The 21346-nt window shown below is 51.5% G+C and overlaps 1 protein-coding gene across 3 annotated transcripts in view; it reads right to left on the reverse strand.

Moving 5' to 3' along the window:
- The window catches only part of WHRN (whirlin), a 57504-nt gene that overhangs the window by 31728 nt on the left and 4430 nt on the right, over window positions 1-21346 (reverse strand). For all 3 annotated transcript variants that reach the window (XM_074608859.1, XM_074608860.1, XM_074608861.1), the window contains exon 2: window positions 7969-8184. In XM_074608859.1, the coding sequence (XP_074464960.1) occupies window positions 7969-8184 (216 nt within the window). The remainder of the gene's footprint in view (window positions 1-7968; window positions 8185-21346) is intronic.

The following is a 21346-nucleotide window of genomic DNA, read 5'->3' on the forward strand; positions in this document are numbered from 1 at the left end:
ATCACAGATCAGGGTCAAAACAGACTGGTAAAGGCAACGCTCCGGCCCACGAGTCCCTGAGCAACTAATACACGTGCCAGCGCTTCACTGGGGTGACCAACACGAGGGGTAGCTCCATATCAAGACATTTCCATTTCCCTTTAACATTATCCCGACCGGCTGGTAAACCAAGAAGCTGCTCTCCCTACCCCGATATCATCAGATCGAGTAAGAGATACTCCCTCTCCCTATAAACCCGACGTGCTGCTGGTTTGTTTATCCACACACCAGGCAAACCCAGGCTTCAAAAAGCAGAAAGCAATGAATACAGCCTCGAGCAATGCAGGTCTGAAAGACCTTCAATGCAAACCCAAGCTCCGTGGAAAAAAAAAAAAAAAACAACTAAGCGCTACTTAAAAATATGCCGCTGCTGGCAATCCCAGAAAGTTGGGTTGTTGAGGGCTTAATTGCATTTCTTAATCAACTAATACCTACGCCTCTCTGAATAAACCCTGCGGAAACGGCAATAGAAACTCAGGCTGCTGAGAAAAGCGTGGCAGCAGCAGGGGCCAAAGAAATAACCGCTCCGGGAGCACTCGGCTTATTGCCAAACTGCAGATTTAGGGAAAAGCTGAGAAATACGGCGAGCGCTCGCAGGCAGGGGGCTCGGTTTGATCAGGGTGGGGAGCGATGAGGGAGGCAGGAGGGGAGAGAAAGCTGTCGGGAGCCAAACCCAGAGATAAGCTGATTGCTGGGATGAAGCAAAGGCTGAGTCACTCCACCTTAAGGGCTTAGGGATAAGAGGGGAGGCTGTTTTCACACTATTTTCCAAGGGTCTCCTGCCCCCAAAGGGCCGTTTGCAGTGACGGGGGACACTGCAGGGATGGCGTTAGGTGGCTGCTCCCAGCACAGCATTGTCCACACCCGCTGCCATCCCCAGTCCCTCCCCAGCGAGGGCACAGTGTAAGCCCAGGCTCCAGACACGGCTGTAGGGTGGGAGGGAGACAGCAGGATGACAGGGAAGCATAAGCTGTCCAAGGAGGTAGCTAAACATGTCCACTGCGACCAGGCTGTTGTTTCCAGTGGTTCCCACCACTGGGGCTTGATCCTGCCACGATGCAAAGCACTGACTCTGGACCCCACTGGGAACCGACCCCCAACACACCATTTCTAGGACCAAGCCTTTCTGCTTGGGCTTTTCCACTAAGGCAAGCAGGTCTGCACACATATTATTAACGCTCCTGTGCAAGTCTTGTCACAGAAAAGGGCATTTTGGTTACATTTCCACTTTATGTTTCCTCCCTCCTCAATTCTACCCATGTTCTGCCACCAGGCAGAAGCTCGGAGTGAGAAGCTGTAACGTACCTCCAGCGCCAATATCAGGGAGAGCCGGGATCACTCCAAGCTGCTAAATGCACAGCTGTCCTAACATCATCCGAAAACAGCGGCAGCAAGCAAGGCTGAGCAGGACTGCTATTATTCCGGGGGGGGGGGAGGGGGAACCAAGAACATCCAAGGCAAGGTGACCCCCCCACATATTCCCAGGCCCAGGGTAGCACTGAGGTGGTCCCCACCTCCTCCTCTGCGCTGTACCAAGGCTGTGTCCAGCCCCAGGCTACTCCCGCGGGTACAACACAGAAGCATTCGGAAGACCAGGGTCACAATTTTAATTTCTATTTCAACACTGAAACATCTACTGCCTCCTGGAGCAGGAAATGAAGGAAAAAAAAAAAAATATAAAAAATGCCACCATCAATAAGGCATTTGCTCCGAGTTGATTCTTGCATGGGATTTCTTTTCTCTGTGTTTATGAAATTACCTGTTGACAGATTCAATTTTACCATTAGAAAAAGCACTCTCAGACAAGAATTACTCTGCATCAGTACAATTCAGCACACAGCTGCATGAGCGGCTGGGGTTTCACCCATGCCAACAGCTATTTCCATGCCATTACTGCTGCCATACACCAAAAACACCACTTAAGGAGGCTCGCGGGGCTCATCCTCCTCCTGCTTCCCAAGGAAGCCCCACTGGCTTATGTCTAGACCTCCTGCAACCGCGCGAGCCCAGCCCAGAGGGACACAGAGCCAGCTCACAACACATGAACTGAGGTCCTGGGAGCTGCAGTCACAGCTGGCCGGGGAGCTGGATCCACCACAGATGCCTCAACATCAACCCACCATCCAGGACAGGCTTTGTGAGGCCACGCTGGGGACTTTGCTGTCACAGCTACGCTGGCAGCCACCTCCATGCGTGTTTAATATTAGCGCAGCTCCGGCGCTGCCTTTGGCTACACAACAAGCACGTGCGGGGCACTGATTTGCAAACAGGGTCTTCTAGGAGGTGCATGCCGGGGCAGCGAGCGTGTCCCATGGCTGAGAGGTGACACTCCGAGCAGAGGGACAGGCAGCCAACCACAGAAGCAGCGCAGGACAGGCTCTAAACCAAGTCCTCTCCCACGGGGCCCGATTCCCAATTCTCAGCCCCACTGCTACCGCCCTACCGGGCGCCGCTCGACTCACGCAGCGCTCCAGAGCTCTGGGGCACAATTAGCACTTTTGGGAGCTTTTTCCACTTGAAATAACTCCAGCGCTTCGAGTAAGTCTCCTGGGACAGTGCTACAGACAGCCCCAGGCAGAAGGATACCTTTTATCCCCAGGGAACTGGGGGACCAGTGGCTCACGTCACATACTCCATTCACCACAGGAAACCTGCAGGCAAGTGGGGAGCTGATCACGTACCCCCCAGTAGCCTGGAGAGGCTTCTCGCTGGAAACCAAGGCGAACCCCAGCAAGGTCAGAGCAAGCAAACGGTGAGAGACACGGGGAGCTGTATCGCTTCGCACTGAAAATGTCATTACAATCTAATAGAAATAAATCCTTCCTTATCTCTCCTGCATCTCTTATCCTTCATGCTCAAGTAGTCACCATTAGCGTCTCAAACATTCAAACCACGCGATGCTATCACAGATATATTTTTTTCTTTTTGTTTTTATTATAATAATTATAGCTACTTTTGAATACAGAACTGCCCAAAGGCAAGTTGGCACTCTCTTCTTTATGTATATTCTCTTCCTTCTGCTGCACCAAAAGTTTAAAGGAATAAGCAGCTCCCCTGGCAATAAGCACATTAGAGCAACGACTCAGCTGATGAAATGGCGTTTCTCAGAGAATTAGCAGTCCGACCCTTGCAGAGCTTTTTGCACAGTTCATCTTCTTCCCAGCTCAAGAGCACCTACGAGTTTTTGCTGGCTGACGGTTTCCAAAGCGCTTTAATGAAATAAGCTGTTGATCCCAGAAGTACATCAATGACAATTCACAGCACAAACGGTCCTTGCCGTTGTGAAAAATCTAGAGGACTTCAGCCTGATCATAAAAATCAAACCGCCGTGAAGCACAAGGCAACCCCTGGCAGCAGGTCCCATCTTTCCAGCAAGGCGGCTACATCCTCTGTTGGGATGGCACCGGGGGACTGCGACCTGCTGCTGGAGTCAGGTGGCTCCAAGAACGTTTCACCAGAACTTTGCACTAGTGCAAGCCCTTCGTTTCACACTTAATACTGACCACCATTCACTGGCTACTTCACCTACGGGGAAGATCGGCACAGGGCTCTGAAGAAACATTGGATCCACCGATTACGACTACAGGGAAGGCTGCCCTTATCGCAGGAAACTCATCATAGCAAGACTTGGGAAACGCATCCATCTCTTCAGCCTGCCACAGGCAACACAGATACGGAAAGTGATTTGCAATAACTTGCACAACTGCAGGCGCGTACATGCCAGCACCTCCTTCATCCTTCCATTCCCTTTAATTCTCACATCCCTTCTTATGCCTTCTCGTGAGATATCATTTGTGTTAGGTCAGGTCTACACTGACTAATTGGCCCGGATCGTAGCATTCACCTCCTGCTCATCCGCACAGAATAGCCTCTGACCCACGCTTGGTGCAAGCTGGACTTTGGCCCAGAACCCCTGACAGGGACAGAATGGTGAAAGCAAAGCCGGTCGACAGCTGACAGTCCACCAGTAACTTCCCAAAGCCCCATAATGGCTTCTTCCACAGCTGATAGCACAGGAATCCTAGTGCCCACACAAAAACACGATAGAAAGCCAAGGGCAAGGAACGTGCCAGCCCTAAGCCAGCAACACCAGTTGCCTTCTGCACTAAACCTCTGCTACAGCAAAGCTATCCAAGGAGGTCAGAGTGACCCACCAGCTGAAAGCCCCACCATCCTGGTGGCACACCAGTCCAGCCCATCTGCTCCACACCTCCACCCCACCGCCTGGGTGCCCGCTCCAGGAAGGTACGCAGCCATGCGCCAGGTCCCTCCTCTGCCAGACAGATCGGTTACACTATCACACACCCCCCCCGGACAGCAGCGGTTTCCATTTCAAACCTTTTGATAACAAATGCTTCTGCCTACAGATAAGCAAACTTGCTAAACTATGCTACAAACCCTATCCTTTCAGACATACAGAACAGATGTGCTGGAGGAAAAGGCAGCCAGAGAGGGATATCCCTCTTGCCTGATGGATGTAGGATGCCTCCACCAAACTCCAATTTAACCTTGCAAAAGCTGGAAATATCACCTTAACTACAGTGGCATTGTATGTTTGCTGAACTGTAGCAACGCATTAACGAACTTGCTGTTTTACATCGCTTCAGCCTCCCGCTGTAGGGCCGAAGTCTGATCTTTGCTGTGCTTTCCCAAACAGTGCTTGTTTGAAAGCTTTTGCATATGTATGCCAGGACATTCAGATCGATTAGAAATAGGAGAGAGGCAGGGGGGAAAAATAACCAACTAATCCCCGGCCCTTCCCTCGGAATGTAAAACCATCCAGAAATCAAATAGCCCTCGGGAGTACCTGTCAATTCCACTTGACTGGGCTGAATTAACCAGGGATATGTTGCATTTATTTGCATGATATTTGTGAACAGAATAACCCCAGTTTCAACAGTTAAATATATAAATATATCTACACATACAAATAAAAAGAGAAAAAACTAGAGGGCAGGCTGTTGCCGTGTTCTGGGACATATTTTTATCTCTCGACGGTACACAGTAAGTCAGGACAAAGCGACTCAGCTAATCCATGCCCTGAAGCGTGCGTTCAGACAAATGACACGGGCAGTCACACCAAATAACCCCTCCCAAAACTACCGCCCAGGTCAGGCTCCCCTCACCTCCTCACTGCCAGCCAGCCTTTGATCACGGCGGGCCTTTTCTTTCCCCATCAGCTGGTAACACAAGGTACCTCTGGAGAGGTCTTGGTTATTTTAAAAGTTGTATCCAGTAATTTTCTTTCGTCGGCCTTACAGATGGGAAGTCAGGAGCGGAGGTTATTGCAACATGCATAGCAAGCCTTGCGCATCGACACCAGTGAGCAAGGCAGCGAGGAGGAGCTGGGTTTGAAGGCAGGCTCAAGGCAGTGCAAGGAGCGGAGGGGTCAGGGTGCTGTTTTGAGCAACCTCGGGTCCCACCGGTGCTAACAGCTTCTGCTGAAAGCCCTTCTGGACCACTGAGCCAGCAGGCTACGGAGAAAGGTGCATCATCTTTGTGGTCAGCAAGGATGGAGGCCCATTAACAGGGCAAGGAGAAGGCCTGCAGGCAGCGCCGAGAGCTGCGCTACAGCAGAGCGGGAGGCACACCGAGTGACACAAGAAGTCTAAAGGAGCAGAGGGAGCCAAGGGCCATCACCAGAGCGGCATGGGGATCCCAGCACTGAGACAACACCCAGCTGATAGCTTGTTAGAAGTGTGGTACACGGCCAGTGTGGCAGGAGGAGACCAGCAGAGTGACCAATGTCACTGCTGACATGCCATGGAAGAGTAGTGCCAGGATAAGGTTGAATACTGCCTGTTCTCAGCATCGCATCTTTGCATTCCCATTTCTGTGAGCTTCAAATAGTTCCTGCAACTGTCACTGACTCTCCCCAGGTTAATAGGAGGGCCTTCAGCCCCCTGCCCCGGGTCAAAGCACAATCCTCCACTACCAGCAATTAAAGGGCTGCCTGATTGTGTGAAGCAGCACCAAGGAATGGAAGAACAAGCCGAGATTATGGAAGAGCCAGGCAGAGCACAAGGCTCTTCACCACTCCTCACACCCGGTCAAAAGGTCCTGAAGCCAGCAAGCCATAAGCTGGTAGCACCACAAAGACCGGGCATCCCACCCAAGGCTGGCAAATCTACCCAGTGGCTCTGCAAGTGTGCAGCGAGGCGTCACAGCCATAGCACCAGAGAAGCACAGCTCAGAACAAGGGCAGCCACTTCTGTGAGCCAAGGTCCTGCAGCCCTGCCCAGCCGGAATGGTGCCACAGGGGGCAACTTGGAGCTGGGACCCCTCGCATCTTGAGAGTGAGTGTATCCAACAGCAGCCAAGCCCAGCATGGACGCTCTTCGAAGTTTAACGTGGCCTTCATTCAACTCGGCTTCATTCCCTTCCAAAGCAGATTAAGCTACGGTAATTAAAGCTCTTCTAACTTGCAAAATTCAGTTGGATTCATTTTCCTGGGCAGCCCCCAGGAGCCAGCCCTGACGAGCTCAGGAGCAGCAGAGAGGAGGGTGCTGTGGTCTGATGACGGGTCCATGCAGCAGCCGAGCTGCCCAGAGACAATTAGGGCACCTGTAATCGCATCTCCCTGGGGACTGACAGGAAGGGGCTGTCCAGGGCCACGCGAAGCTCAGGCACTGGGCAGGGATGCCCACAGCTGCAGGCTTCTAAGCATCTCATGTTGATACACAGCAAGGAGTAAAGGAACGATACGCAGAGAAACACCTCCTACCTACAGCTTCAGGGAGTGTCTGCCTGCTGTATCAAGGTGACACTGAGTGGTAGGGGGTGGGGGACACCAGCAAGGCAGCAGTGGCTGCTTTTCTCTTCTCCTTAAAGTAAAAATAATGGGCCCTTCTCCCTTGTGGCCCACATGAATATTTCATCAGCAAACTGCCTCATCCTCTATTAGATTTTTCCCTCTCTGGCTGAGGCGGGAGGCTGTAGCTTACGGATCCCTCCACAGCCTTTCCAGGCGGAGCTGAGGACGTTTTGGGCATACACTCAAAACGCTGGGGACAGCCAGAGGCGTCTCAGGATAACATGGTGCAAATGTGTCAAGGCTCCAATCAACTCCGTGCCTTTGGGAAGCAAGCACCCTGCTCACTCATGACAGTATTTAGATATCCCATGAATGCCGGTGAGGCAACACCATGTCCTGCTTGTACTGGACAAACAGGTTCCCGATCCATCCCCACCAAGAACGAGCAGAGCCTGGCCCTCCAGCCTGCCCCTCACCACAAGGGCGTCCGAGCACCGCTCCTCCGCATCTACAAGTCTCTAGGTCTGTTTGGGCACGGGAAGCAGGAGGGAGAAGAACCACTATATTCCTGAGATCAGATATTGCAGTTGAACATACCCTCTGCTGGCTTCTCTTATCATAAGGCCTGTTCCAAAGGAGGGCAGGCTCGCAGTACGAGGAGAGGACTGGACTCAGACGTGCTGATACACTCTCCTCCCCGTTAAAGGCCCGAGATCCAGGCCCTGCTGGAGTGACCAGCACTGGCCACCACCAGCTCCCCTGGGTACCGTTATGAAAGCCATTCCATTTCCTTCTCTGCTCCAGACATTTTATTTTACAGCATTTTGAGAAGAGAAAAATTGGTTTTTCACTTTGACAAAACTTCTAAGAGACCCAAGAAAACCTCACAAAAACACCTGGAGGAAAGACCTGAAACGCAGGAAGAAGGGCAGTAATGCACTCTGAGATCTGGCCCTCCAAATCCACGAGCCCTCCTGAACGTAACGTAACATCTGTATCAGCCTCTAAACGACCGAGGGAAAGCTACAGACCTAGGGAGAAAACCAGGATCCAGAGTATCCTAAAGGAGAGACGGGCCACCCCAACAGAGGCCAGAATCACACAAAGATCATTAAGGTAACGAAGAGGGTGACCGCAGACGGCCCCCCAGGGCTGTGGCTGCCCTCCTCGCTCACCTTTTTCTCATCTCCCTCTTGCAGGAGCTGGAGGTGGCTCCTCTTCTCGCTGTCCTTGCGGAGGGAGCTGTTCTGGTGGTGCGGCAGGCCCGTCGGCGGGGACACGCTCCGGCCCTGCGGGTCCACCCAGGTGTAGATGTGGTTGGTGACATAGCCCCCCGGGATGCGTCCCACCGAATGTACAGACAGGTTCAGCTTCTTGCAGCCTTTCAGCACCTGGAAGACAAGCCAAGGAGAGGAGGGGGTTAATGCCTACGGAGGGAGAAGGACAACCTGCCTTAGGACTCCGGGGTGACATGGCTTTGAGGTTGAAAGATCTCAAGCTACTCTGCAACCACCAACTGAATGACTGAGCTACACAAAAACCTAGTGAAAGCTGGAATTTTTCTATTCTCTCCTGAACAGCAACAACTGTTTTGGCAGAGCTGCTGCTGCCAACAGAGAAAAGGCGCTCTCCCCATCAGCCAGGGAAAGAGCAGAGTGAAGCAGAGTACGGGGGACAAAGTGGGTGGTGACATGCCAGGACGAACCCCAGTACGGACGGAACTTGAAACTGAGCAGTTTCTGCAGCTTTGGAGAGGACTCAGAGCAGGACGGGGATGAATGCTGGAGAAGAGCAGCAGCACCACCGGTCCCTACAGCTCGGCCCCAAACTCTGCCATTGGAAAAGCTCCGGATGTCTTCAGGGAACATTGACAGCGCTCCCAGAAATTCAGCCTCTGTTGCCATCTCAATACCAGCTGCCTTCCCCAGCACAAGCAGTCAATTAATGAGTACAATAATTATTAAATATATACATATATTTAAAACAGCATGGACAGAGATGATCTTGGCACTCGGGTAAGATGATCTGCAATTGCTCCTCTGCTTCTCCAGATTCCACTGTGAGAAGCTGACATATGCTTTATACTAAACTTAAACTAACATATAGTAGTTCTCCCTGGGGACAGCTGTAAGCTCTGATCCCTTCTGAGGCCTCAGGAACATCAACACGCCAGATCTGCTCTCACAAAGGAGGTGCTTTGGGTTTTTTTCCCCTATATACATCCTTTTGATGAGTTGCTCCCGCAAGGTCTCCTCTCCCCACTGAGCAGAGAAGCTGCTGAGCAAAGCCCGTGACCGGGAAAAACTAATACCGACAGCTCTTCGGTAAAGTGTAGTATCGGCAGTAATACTGGGCTGGCTGGATCCCAGGTCTGACCTGGCAACACTCCTATCCCTCCCTGCCAGAGCGACAGAGAATCCAGTTTGCCAGCTCCCAGTTCAGCATCTCCATCACATATAGCTATTTGGCTGCAAATTTGTCACTTATTCCCAAGGTCATCACGTGCCTGGAGAACTTAAACAAGGATTGCGAAACCAACAGCCCCATCAGAACAACCGCAGAGCACTTCAGCATCCTGGGGTGCTCACTAACTCCATTGTCTGTCCCCTTAGCTTCCCCGGTCCCTCAAGCACATCACCTGCTGCCATGTCTTCTCTCCCTGCGAGCCCGTAGAGCCCAGCCTGACCAGCAGACAGGCAGAGGTGCTCACCACACTCCAGTCTTGCTGGCATTAGCCCAAGTCCCACCGGATGGAGCTATTTCTGAGCCCACTGTCCACCCCAGGGTACCGCTTTTAAATGGTGTAGGGGCCCATCCATGCTTCAGGGCACAGTTCAGCTTCCTGACCCACAGTCCCTCCATCAGCCACCAGGCAGACAGGCTCAAGATGATCCGAACTCTACGGCAATGAGTTGGGGGTGGCAGGGAGTCTTCTTACCTACCCTGGAGCTTCCAGTGCAGAGTGACCCCTATGAGATAGGGTAGAGCCCCCTGCAAACATTCTCCATTCAATCAAACTAGAGCCATCTCTATGAAAACCTGTTTTAAACCTGCATAACATCATTTACTTACCTAGGTACTGAGACAGCAAACAACACTGGCAGTCCCACGAGCAGTCTCATCTCTGAATGAGGCTGCAACTCCTCATTAAGCACAGGCAAATGATGAGGATAATCAGTAACTCGTCCAACTGTACAGGGTTACAGTCCTCCCTCTGCCACAGAAACTCCATGTGATCCTAACTGATACCTGCATTCCCACCCCTTTCCTCCTCTCAATTGAAAGAGCCAGCTCTCTTTGCACTGATCCTGAGCATTCCTCACCTGTGTGTGTTCATACGACGCCTCAAAGCCAGCTGCTGAGTGTCACTGTCATTTAAGGAAGGAGTAAAGAAAAAAAACTCTGAGCTGAGGCTGGGTCACGGGCACGCACAGAGCCCTCCCTGAGCTGCTCTCTCCCCTGTCCCACTGCATTCACTGCCACCCTGTTCCCACACAGGTCTCCCGTTTCCCCCCTCACTCAGAGCATCCAACCTGGCAGGGGAGGGGGGACCAAAGATAACTAACTCTCCAGGGTTTCTAGCATGCAGGAGACACCAGGCGAGGAGAAGTGACCGTGCTCCGCAGTGTGAAGACAGGGCATTGGTGGTCACTGAGGGCTGGCAGCAGGCAGAGCGCTGGCTGCTCCCGTCCTGCCTCAGCTAAATGTCATCCCCTGCAGGAGCAGGAACAGCAGCAGAGCCGCTATCTGAGGCACAGTAAAGTACCCAGGGATGAGAGGCCAGAGATTTACAAGGGATGTTTTATGTCCCCCTGCAGCTCCCTTGACAGAGCCACCAGGAGATGGGATCTCAGTCAAGAGGGTGATGTTTTATGCATGAAGGTGACAGCAGAGAGCCAGGAGGCGAGGAGAGCAGCCGTCTGGCTTGGGGCAGCAGGCTGGGCCAGGGCAGCCTCGGTACAAGAGGAGACAAGATGAGGGAGTGAACAGAAGCCGGCAGGGCCTGTTGGGATGTTGCTGGTGAGAGCATCTCCCTGCAGCAACCAGGCTGGTGACACTCTGTGTATCCCCTAATGCATTTACCGAGGCTCCTCAAGGACTCAGTGAGCAGTTTCCTGCCCAGCACCGTGTTTCTCTCCCAACACATCCCTGCTGCTAATTCCCACTGAAGAGCTAGCACAGGACTGTAGTGGTACCTCCCAGGGGTCTTCCCTACACTGAGGAGCCCTTCAGGACACAGCTCTGCCGGTCTCCAAGCCACCTGCACTGGCAGGTAGGTGACCTCCACCTTTTGGAGACCTTTTGGGCGATCACAGGGAGGAGAGTGACACCCACAAAGGACTTATCGTACCACTGTGAGGCAGAGTGGGACCATCCACACGGCTCAGCAATGGTAAACCATTGATATCGACCTCAGTAGCGGGGGATTCCAGTTGCCTGCCCTCGTGCTAAGTGCTAAGCACACTCAAAGGGATGGTGCTCCCCTCAAACACAAGTGAGAAAGAGCAAGCAGAAAGGGGAGAAGGGAGGCAGGAAACCCCTCATCCAGAAACGCCCAAGAAAGCTGGTGAAAGCCTCTCTCAGCATGGTGTCACACCTACTCGGTGACACTGTCCCTGCCTGTGGCTGTCTCCATGCCTCCCACTGCAACTCTGACCTGCTTTTCAGCACTCCATTTCACAAGTCAGGCTACCCCTCAGCCCCCGTCTGCTCCCACCCTGCCCCAACTGATTCCCAGCCTGCAGCAGTTGGCCCCTGCCATCCCAGAGACAGCTTCTGCACAGCCGCCATCCTCCCCTCATCCTCTTCATCAGCTTTATAACCCACGACCCCAGCAAACCCTTCACCCAACTACATGCTGGCAGAAGAACTACAGACCATTGGGCACCCGCAAACCACATACTGGCACGCAGATGTACATGCTGTACACAGATGCGCAACACACCGTGGCAGGTACCGCCGAGACACACACACACGTGGGTAAAAAGCAGTAGCTGTTTAACAGGACACAGCAACACTATGGGACCATTTAAGAGAGTTAAACAGCTGATTTTTTTTTCCTAGAAGATGGTCTCCAGCAGCCCTAGTTCAACATGGCCTTCAGGCATGTGTTTAAATGAGCAAGTGTTTAAGCCTCTGCCTAGAACATGCTTAAGCACAGGTCTGAAATTCCGCTGGTGCTTGTGAAGCCCATTTGTAAGCTGAAGTCTATTTATAAAAATCAATTTTTGACTCGTGAGCTTGCATCAATTTGAACAGATCCTTTATTTTTATTAATTTTAGGAGAAGCCTAGGTTTGTATCAGCTCAGGGGGTAAATCTTTCTTCAACCACGAGCACAAAAGAGCCTGAGGACTCTCTGCTTTTAACCTCCACCAGAAGCACGTCTGCTCCAGTAAGCCCAAGTCCGGCCCCTGTCTGAGGAAGGGACCTAGCATGAGCGCCAGGGGTTGAGGAGCACAAGGCTTGCTCAACACCACCCACATCCTCGCTCTGGCCACCTCAATCTTGTCAAAAATCACAGGATGGTCAGCACAAACCGCTTCCCCAACCCCATGACTACTAAAGTCAGTTTTGTTCAAATATTCGAGCTTCTGTCATTCATTAGGCAGCCACCCGCTAGTTAAACTAAAGTTGACACAGCTATGAGAGGAGAAGAGAAGCAGTGTTCTCCCTCCAAAAATGGCACCACGCATGCTCCATAACAAAGCACGGCAGGCACAGGAACGAGACCTGGCCCAGGCCTATAAAACCTTTGTACATCCACACACCGAACCAGACTTTTAACACAGCACTTGGCACGTGGAACTGCAAAGTCATGAGGCACCAGGTGAGCCAAATGGGAGAAGCATCCACCGTACATCCAAACAGAGACAGAAATCACCATCAGCTGCTTCAGTGAGCTCCAAGTGAGCAGAGCTACTATCCATTTCCCTGCACGGGAAGAAATGCTGCGCTTCCCCCTCTGCGGGTTTTTTCTGGCTTTACCGAGGCTGGTGTATCTGTTCACCTTCTGGTTTCTAAGAGTGTCCCTCCTGGCATCTGGGGAGATGAAGTCTGTTACCTCTGGGGGAAAAACAATGGTCCCAGTGGTATTAGAAGAGATTTCTGGAACAGGAGCTGCTGGGAGAAGGCTGTTCCCTGGAAGCGGTGCGGTGGCCTTGCGGGGACACGCTGGGTCAGGAGCCCATGGGAAGGGCCCGTCTCTGCACTGCACAGCCTTTGACTCACCTCTTCCACTGAGGCCTGTTCCCGTCTGACATACAAAATCAAACCCTCTCTGACCTGTGGGGCTTAACCCGTCTCCACCCAGCTCCCAGAAGCCTACAAGCATCCGCTGGGATCCCCAGCACAGCCACCATGCCAGCAGAGCCAACAGCCTCCACTGCCTTTTTCTACTTACCATCCCTGTGCTTTAACAGCATGTGGCCTTTAGAGCAGGAGCCAAAAAACCTTCAGCTGTTACAGATCGTGCCATAGTAAGTAGCTTCCCATTGTTCAAGTGCCTCGGTTTCCCTGTATTGAGGCTGAAAAATCATCCTCTTCAGGAAAGAATGCACAGGCAACCCCAACAGCAAGTCCCCTCCAAGCTTGTTCATCTGGATTTTCCACCCAGGCACAGAAGACAGACCCAGAAGACTTTCTCACCAAACTTGGGGCACACGAGAGACGGGTGCCCTCAAGCAGCTCCTCCCCATTGCACCCCTTCAGTTCTGCTAACACACCTGTTCATCAGGCTCTCGGTAGCTTTCAGAGTCTGGAGGAAACAAGGTTGATTTGACATCCCAAAGAAGTTTGCAGGCAATTTTCTCACCCGCTGAGCACGATTATCCAGCACCTCTGGCAAGTTGGCAGCACACAATGACTCTCTCCTGCCAGCTGTTCTTCAGGTCGTTATGAAGTGCTTTGGGAGAAGCCTCCCTCAAAAGGATGCTCTAGCCCCAAAACTGGCTCCTACGACAAATCCAAGCAACCAGAGTGGAGCGTTTGCCATAAACTTCTCAATACCATCTTGGTCCTGACTATTTTTATTGCTACAGCACTGGGATACAGAGTAGATTTAATGGGGTCATTTGTGCCTGCTACTTTATGCCACTGGGCCAGGATCTTGCCCCGCCACTTTCCAGCTGAAGCAAGGCTGAGCCTGGGTAAGCCAGAGAGCTGCAAAGGCTCCACCAGCACCACTCCTCCCCAGTTCGGTACGCAGCTGGGTCCTGGAGTACCCAAGGAAACAACTTCAGAATGAGAACTGAGGTGGAAGTCTGGCCTCTAATAAAAGAAAGTGCTTCGAGTGTAGAGGTGCTGCAAAAATGGAAATCATTAATAGCCATCCAAGGAGGCAAGAGCAAAGGCTAATGGGCTGAGCTGGAGAGGCAACGGGTGTCTCTGCAAGACCTCGGGGACACATTAGTGCTAGGGGACGATGGCAACTGCATTACAAACAGGCGACTCAGCAGCTCGGGCAGGATGGAAGGTTTTAAAGCCAAGGATGCAGCAACAAAGCCATTCATCACAGGGAGAGGAGGTGGTCAATGTCAGGGCATGGGAGAACACAACAGCCACTGCTGCTCACCAGAGCCAGCTCTGCTCGCCTTAGCCCCCTCCTCAGCAAGAGCAGAACCTTGTTCTCCAGGGACACGGTGTGGAGAGGAGTCCTGGCATCACCTGGGAGCAGCCAGTGGCCTGGGCAGCCTTTGTGATGATGGACAGAACCCAGACACAGCCCCTGGCTGGAGCTCTGCACTGCCAGGAGCACTGCATGGGCTTCACTTCCCTCTCCCATGACGGGGAGCTGGTGCTGGCTCCCCTAAGCCAGCTGGGAGCCCCAGGACACGGGTGAAACCAGTGCTGGATGGGCAGATTCAAACCAGTACCCAAAGATAGATCCAGCCCTAAGAGTCCTCATCCAGCTGTCCCAGCAAGCAGGATTATTCTCTCCTCCATTTCATTTTAATTTAGTTTCTCAGGACTGGTGAGAAGGGGCTAACCGACAATTAGAGGTGCTAAGTACTGACAGAGCAGGGACCCACACAGGCAGCTTCTTCAACACATCTCCCCCTGCCATCGCACAGGCACTTTGGCCAGCAGGGACCACATCTACAGCATTTTCCAGCTGATCTCCCTGAACATCGAGCAATCAGCAGGAATTATTTTCCAGCGCTATCACGTTGACTTCTCCCCCACTGCATATCCACCCGGGCCTCCTGGAACGTGTTCGTAGAGGGTCCCAACACCCATCTGAGCACAGGCTTCTGGCCAGCTGCATTGGCCCCTTGGTGGAAGAGGTTTCCACCACTGTACCCCCGTAAGCCTTCAGGCTGCCGGTCCCTGTGCCTGGCAGCTTAGCTGCTGCTCGAACATTGAGCACTTTGCTTTTCCCCCGTCCCAGTGAGGTTCCACCATGCCAGCAAGCTGGCACCAGGCCACTGACCTCGATTTTGCTGTCAGCCCTACTTACACGGCAACAACAGCAAGCGAGAGGGCCAGCACCTGCCCACGTGAACAATGCACGTCCCACGAAGCAGGTCATCTCAACTCCCTGGGACAAAAGGAAAAGGTTTTCAGGCCAGAGTTTTCATCTAACATCGAAAGCGTGGGACCATGGAGGCTCTGGATGGGAACACTACACGGGAGAACTTCTCCCTCACTGGCACACAAGTTGTCTCGTGTCCAATGACTGCAGAGGTATCACCACAAAAGCAACAGCATAATTCACCCTGCGAGCTCTTTGGAAAAACGTGTTATTTGGCGGGCATGCTAAACCTAACCCATTTGCAGCGGACCATTAAATAAAATAATTCCACCTCCTTAATCCCCTCTGCAGAACTGGGCAGTGCAGACTGCATCTCCATTGCCTCTCTCAAACAAACCATTTCAGGGACTTGCTCCATGTTCTTCAGTGCTGCTGTGTTTCGCTCCAGACTCAGATAAAATTTGGCTTTGCCCCATCTATAATGCATTTGAAGACAGTGGTATGAAACGTCTAATGCTGGCACCACAGTGTGCGAGCATACCTGCTAGAAAACAAGCTTAAGGAAATTATTTAGTTGAATCTAGGGATCAGCGCCAAAACATTTAGCAGAAAACCAGTCACCAATTGCCTAGAAATATTATTAGAAGAAGCAAGTGCCAGAGAGAAGGGCAGATTGATTCCATAAGGCCACTGATCCCCTGACAACACGCTATTTAATTATCTATCAAGTCCTTTGAGAGTGAAGTAGCTTGCTTAAAATAATAATAAAAAAAAAGGAAACGCACATCTCCTGTACCCACAGTTATCACCTTTGAAAAAAAACCAAAACCCAAACCAACACCCAATACAGAATGTTCTTTGCTAAGATCAAGCCCGACAGCTGCCACCCTTCCCGAAACCTGCCTGCGCCAGGCCATTCTTGCCCAGCACGTCTCACATTACCGAAGCCTTTCCTCTCCTGCCTTCAGAATTTTCCCCTTGCTCTTTCCACTTCTCGAGGACACTGAAAGGTTGAAGCCTGGGTAAAAGCACCTTCCAGGCCTTCAAAAATCCCCCCAGTAGGAACGCAGATGTCAGAAATCAATGGCAATTAATCACCAGCATTATTCTGGCAGCCTGAATAAAATATGCGTCTCATACGGATACAGCCCACTCACTTACCTTCGCCGCTAATGAAATGAGCAATCTATTCCAATTCATTCCGTTAGTGGGTAGATCACAGTTTGATACAAGAAGCATTAACTATGAGCCATCCTCCCCCTTGCTACAGACGCAAGCTGTTTTCTTCCGGCAATAATAGACTCGCCGGAGCTGTTTGGCTTCTCGGGCTGCTCAGATAATGGGCAGCCCAGCACCCGCTCCATTTGCAAGCTGCAAAGGTCAGTGTGGAGGTTATCCATCATCGAAGTACCACGCAATTGTGCGCCAAGTCCCCAAAAAAAGTAAGGCACAGAACTTGGGGAAAAAAAAAAAAAGCTGCAAAACAGAAAGAAATGTGGAGATACCACAGGAGGGAGGCAGAGGGAGCTTTTACAGCACGCTCCAGCACCATGGAAGGGAACGATTCACAGAATCATAGAATGGTTTGGGTTGGAAGGGACCTTAAAGCTTATCTAGTTCCAACCCTCCTGCCCTGGGCAGGGACACCTCCCACCAGCCCAGGTTGCTCCAAGCCCCGTCCAACCTGGCCTTGAACCCCCCCAGGGATGGGGCAGCCACAGCTTCTCTGGGCAACCTGGGCCAGCGGCTCACCACACTCAGAGTGAATAATTTCTTCCTCAGATCTCATCTAAGTCTCCCCTCTTTCAGTTTAAAACCGTTCCCCCTCGTCCCATGGCTCCCCTCCCTGATCCAGAGTCCCTCCCCAGCTTTCCTGGAGCCCCTTTAGGGACTGGAAGGTCTCCCCGGAGCCTTCTCTTCTCCAGGCTGAACCCCCCAACTCTCTCAGCCTGTCCTCCCAGCAGAGGGGCTCCAGCCCTAACAAACTGGCAGAACTTTGTCTAACCACTATTTCCCGCCCTATCCTGGAGAAAACTCTGCCCAATTCCTGCTGGACCCAGGTAGTTTTAAGCACATGGGCTCAGCCAGACTAAGCCAAGCCATCTCAGTGCCAGTGGGAAGGACGAGGCTCCCCGTGTCTGTGGAGGGGAAGGGGCTGCAGGGGCAGGACTGCGAGAGCTTTTCGGGGAGATTGAGCCCTATCGGCTAAACGGCTCCTCTGCCAGCAGAAAGGACAGAGCAGAAGACAAGCAGAGGCAGTGCCCTGCCTGTCCCCAAAGGCTCACTCCAGGCATCCTCCGCAGGCAAGACAAATATAAGACTATTACAGCCCCCACTACACACCTTGGTTAAGGCTGAGTTTGCCAAGTGCTGTACAAACGCACAGGGAGAGACTGTCCCCAGACTGCAGCCTGTACCTGTAAATAAAATGCTTTGGATCAAGCATATCCCCTCCCCATCTTGCCTGACAAAGACCAGGGAATTGGCTTCTGTGCCGAGGAACCAGGACCCTCGTCCGCACCAATGTACGCCAATGGCTTGTCCCTGTGCGGGGAGGAACACGTGGCTGGGGCAGGCAGGAACGAAGAAAACTGGTACAAGGAAAAGGTGACGCGGAGGCAGGTGGAGAGAGAAATAGCTAGAAGGAGGGATGAAGGGAAGCGGCGGCACTCCAGATGGAGCGCTGGGTGAGAGAAACCAGGGAGGAAACACAGCGGAGGGGATGGAGGGTGCGAAATGGCCCCCCTGGCAGGAACAGAAATGGGAATTGCAGGAGGCACAGTCCAACCTCTCCCCATCTCCCAAGGCAAAGGTGACAGCAGTTTGGCTTTCAAGTAGTGGCACTTATGCAAATAAATGCAAATTGATGCATAATTATGGTGATTGCACACATTTAGCCCCAAGGCATCAGGAAGCCCATGTCCCTTTCACCTGGAAAGGTCAAATGAAATCTTAGCTCCCAGGCCATCTTCCTAACCCACCCGAGGGCTGGCACCCCATCCCTGCTGCAAGACAATGGCCCTGTCCCACCCCCTCAACGCCGGTCACTGCTCTGTGTATCCCTCAGGCAAGTCCAGGACCATTTTAAAAACAGCAGAAAACTCCACATAGCTTTATTTCAATGGAAATTTGTTATGTGCTTTATGGGAGGTTGGAGGGGAATCTAGATTAAAGCATTCCCCTCCTGCTTCCTCTTATCTTCTCTTTCCCCTCCACACCAAACAGTGCTGGAAAACTATCATGAGAATCACCATCAACTAGATATGGTTAGTTACTCGGTGGAAAAGCTAACTTTGAAAGAAGCAATGGGGGGAAAGAAGCAAGACACTTGACTATGCACTCTGACCACGCTACCATCGGTGCGTAGTCAGAGCACCAGCCCTGCCAGCCTTCCCTGCCAGCACAGCCCACCCCAAGAGGCTGGGATGCAGTTTCTGATCCAGCAACAAGAAGCTGGCAGGAGCAGAGTTCCTCCAGGCTGCCCGGCTCCCTGCTTTGCCTCTATTTACCAAGCCTTTGGCGCTCCATGACAGGGAGAATTCACAGAGCACCCAGTCAAAAGAAACTAAGCCAAATCATTTTAGCAGGCACATTGTCAGTTTAGGCGAGGGGATTTAAAGCCAAATAATTCTCCGAGCAGACGTGGCATTGAGGAAGGTGTCAAGAAAAATCCATTGTCTCCCCTGAGGACAGAAGAACCGAGTAAAAGATATTTTAACTCACGAGCGATGCTGCACACTAACGCTTCTGTTTTCTTCTAATTGACACTGGAAGGAAAGATGGGCTTTTATCCTTCAGGTCATCCTATCTATTTCTCTACTGAGGCAAAACTGTTTATTTACAAGAACTAAATAACATTTATGCTCCAAGAACTCAAGGATGCCCTAACAATACTAACCCTGATGAACAAGCCAATACTGATGCTGAGTACCATCATCCTTGCATTATGAAAAGAGGAGAGATTAAGGACCTCATTCTAAGCTTTCGCATCAATATAATGTCATTTGATTTCATTAGGGCTGATTGTGATTTGCTGGTGTAATGAAGGGAAACAGATGACTAAGTAAGTTGCCCACTGAGGGAAATCAGTGGCAGAGCAGCAAACATAACCAACTCCTCGCCCCAGTGCGACAGCTAAACCCCCATTCCCACAGACGCGCTCTGCACCTGCGAGTTCACCCCACTCCAAGTCACACGTGATATTAATTTGATCAGCCCGGATTAGCTCGCAGTGACAATGGAGCATCACCTCTCAGCCTGCAGTCGGCCCCTCAGTACTAGGCCACGTCCAGCACTCGAACCTGGTTGTCATCAGATCCGCCTGTGACACCGAGATCATCACGTGCCAGACCTACGCTCTGTCACCGCCATGAGCCCTTCCCTTTAAGGAGCATTAAAACTAATTTCACATGCCTCCAAGTCCAAGAGTGACCTTTTTCCTAGGGAGAGATCCTGGTGACTTCACACTTCCCACCCTCTCCCTCTGAGCTCAGCTGGCGACCAAAGTTAAAATGGAAACTGCTTGCAGGACAGAAAAGCAGAGCAGGAACCTGTGACATCGCACAGCACCTGCTTTTTAAGCTGTAGGTGCTTTTTTTGTGTGCAGTTTTTGTTTGTTTGGTGTTTTTTTTTTTATTTCTAAGCAGAGCCAGAGACCAAGGAATAGGTGACCACTCTAACTATTCGGGGAGATGCTAGTCACATCCTTCTTTGCCATGCTCCAGCTACCTGAGATCCCGTGGGAAGGGGAGAGATTCCTAGCTTCTGGATCAGCCGGTTACTTCTAAAAATACAGAGACACAGAGATAAGCAAGCAGGCGTTTAAAGAAACAAGCCTGATATCTTTACAGAATCAGGGGATCGACGTATTGCTTTCACTCCTCGTTCATCCCAACCATGACTACGTGATGGTCCACAACTCCAAGTACGTGGAAGGGTTAAAAACCAGCCAAAGAAACCAAGCTGCATTCATTGCCGATAGCTGTTACAATGCCCGTACAGTACAGCGGTGATGACTGACTACAGCAAATCAGCAGTCTCAGATAATGCTATTCAATTAATCGGGCATCACAAGAAACAGTGAAATGAGATTTGCTTTCTTGTAAGCTGCCTGGAAGGTAAAATTGCTCTAAATATGCTTCCAAGGCTCAGGGCTGCATGTGTCTCCTGTCATTTCTCAGCGGTCTTTTAGCAATACCCCAGGCACCCAGAGCACAGGCAGCTGGAGCCCTTTCTACCTTGTATGAAATATTACGGTCTCGGAAGAGATCACCTTGTTTGCCATCATTAAAGTTCAAATGAAGAGAACATAAAAAGAATTTTAATTGCCTTTTAATTCTTTTTAAATGCCCACTTGACACTATCAGAGCAGGAGATGGAAAGGCTGGTTTGGAAGGAGTGAGCAGGGAGCTGGAAGTGGCTGGGGATGCAATGCGATGTCCCTCCACAGCAGGCGAGCCTTCCCGGGCTGGGCTGCAGCAGGGACGGAGAGGTGGCAGAGCACGGCACCGAGTTCTGGAGACCCTTTCCTTGTCCATAACTCATCTGCCTCATCACAAGCTTCCCCCTGCAGCAAAACCCTCAGCTTCTCTCCCAAGCCACTCGGAAGAACCCGAAACAGCGGACTGGAATTACCCCAGTTCCTTCAGAATAAACCCGATAGGAGTCTATTGACTTTGGCAAAGCTACCACGGATTTACACCAAGATGAAAGAATTACACTCCCTAAGACTGATGCGTACAAATTAGTCTAGTTTTGGTGATTTTGATCAAGCTCATCCAGATTCGCCCAGCTGTCGGCATGAACAGAAAGGCACAGCAGGGCAAATGGTGGAATCAGCGCGGCTCTTCTGAGGCTGGCGTAGCTCATTAAACCAAATCCTCAATCAGGAATGATCCCTCAGAGTCATGATATTTTACACTTTCTCTTCTTCCCTTCCTCCCTGAATTATTTAAAGGGCATAAAAACCTACCGCAAAGGAACAAAAGTAAAGCGTGGAGGAGAAAGGGAGTGCGAGTTTAATACAAACCCCAGAACAGAGGGGAAATACCTCCCTGTGTAACATTTTGATGGTCTAAAACC

Source organism: Larus michahellis, chromosome 15, assembly GCF_964199755.1.
Source record: "Larus michahellis chromosome 15, bLarMic1.1, whole genome shotgun sequence".
Lineage (NCBI taxonomy): Eukaryota > Metazoa > Chordata > Aves > Charadriiformes > Laridae > Larus > Larus michahellis.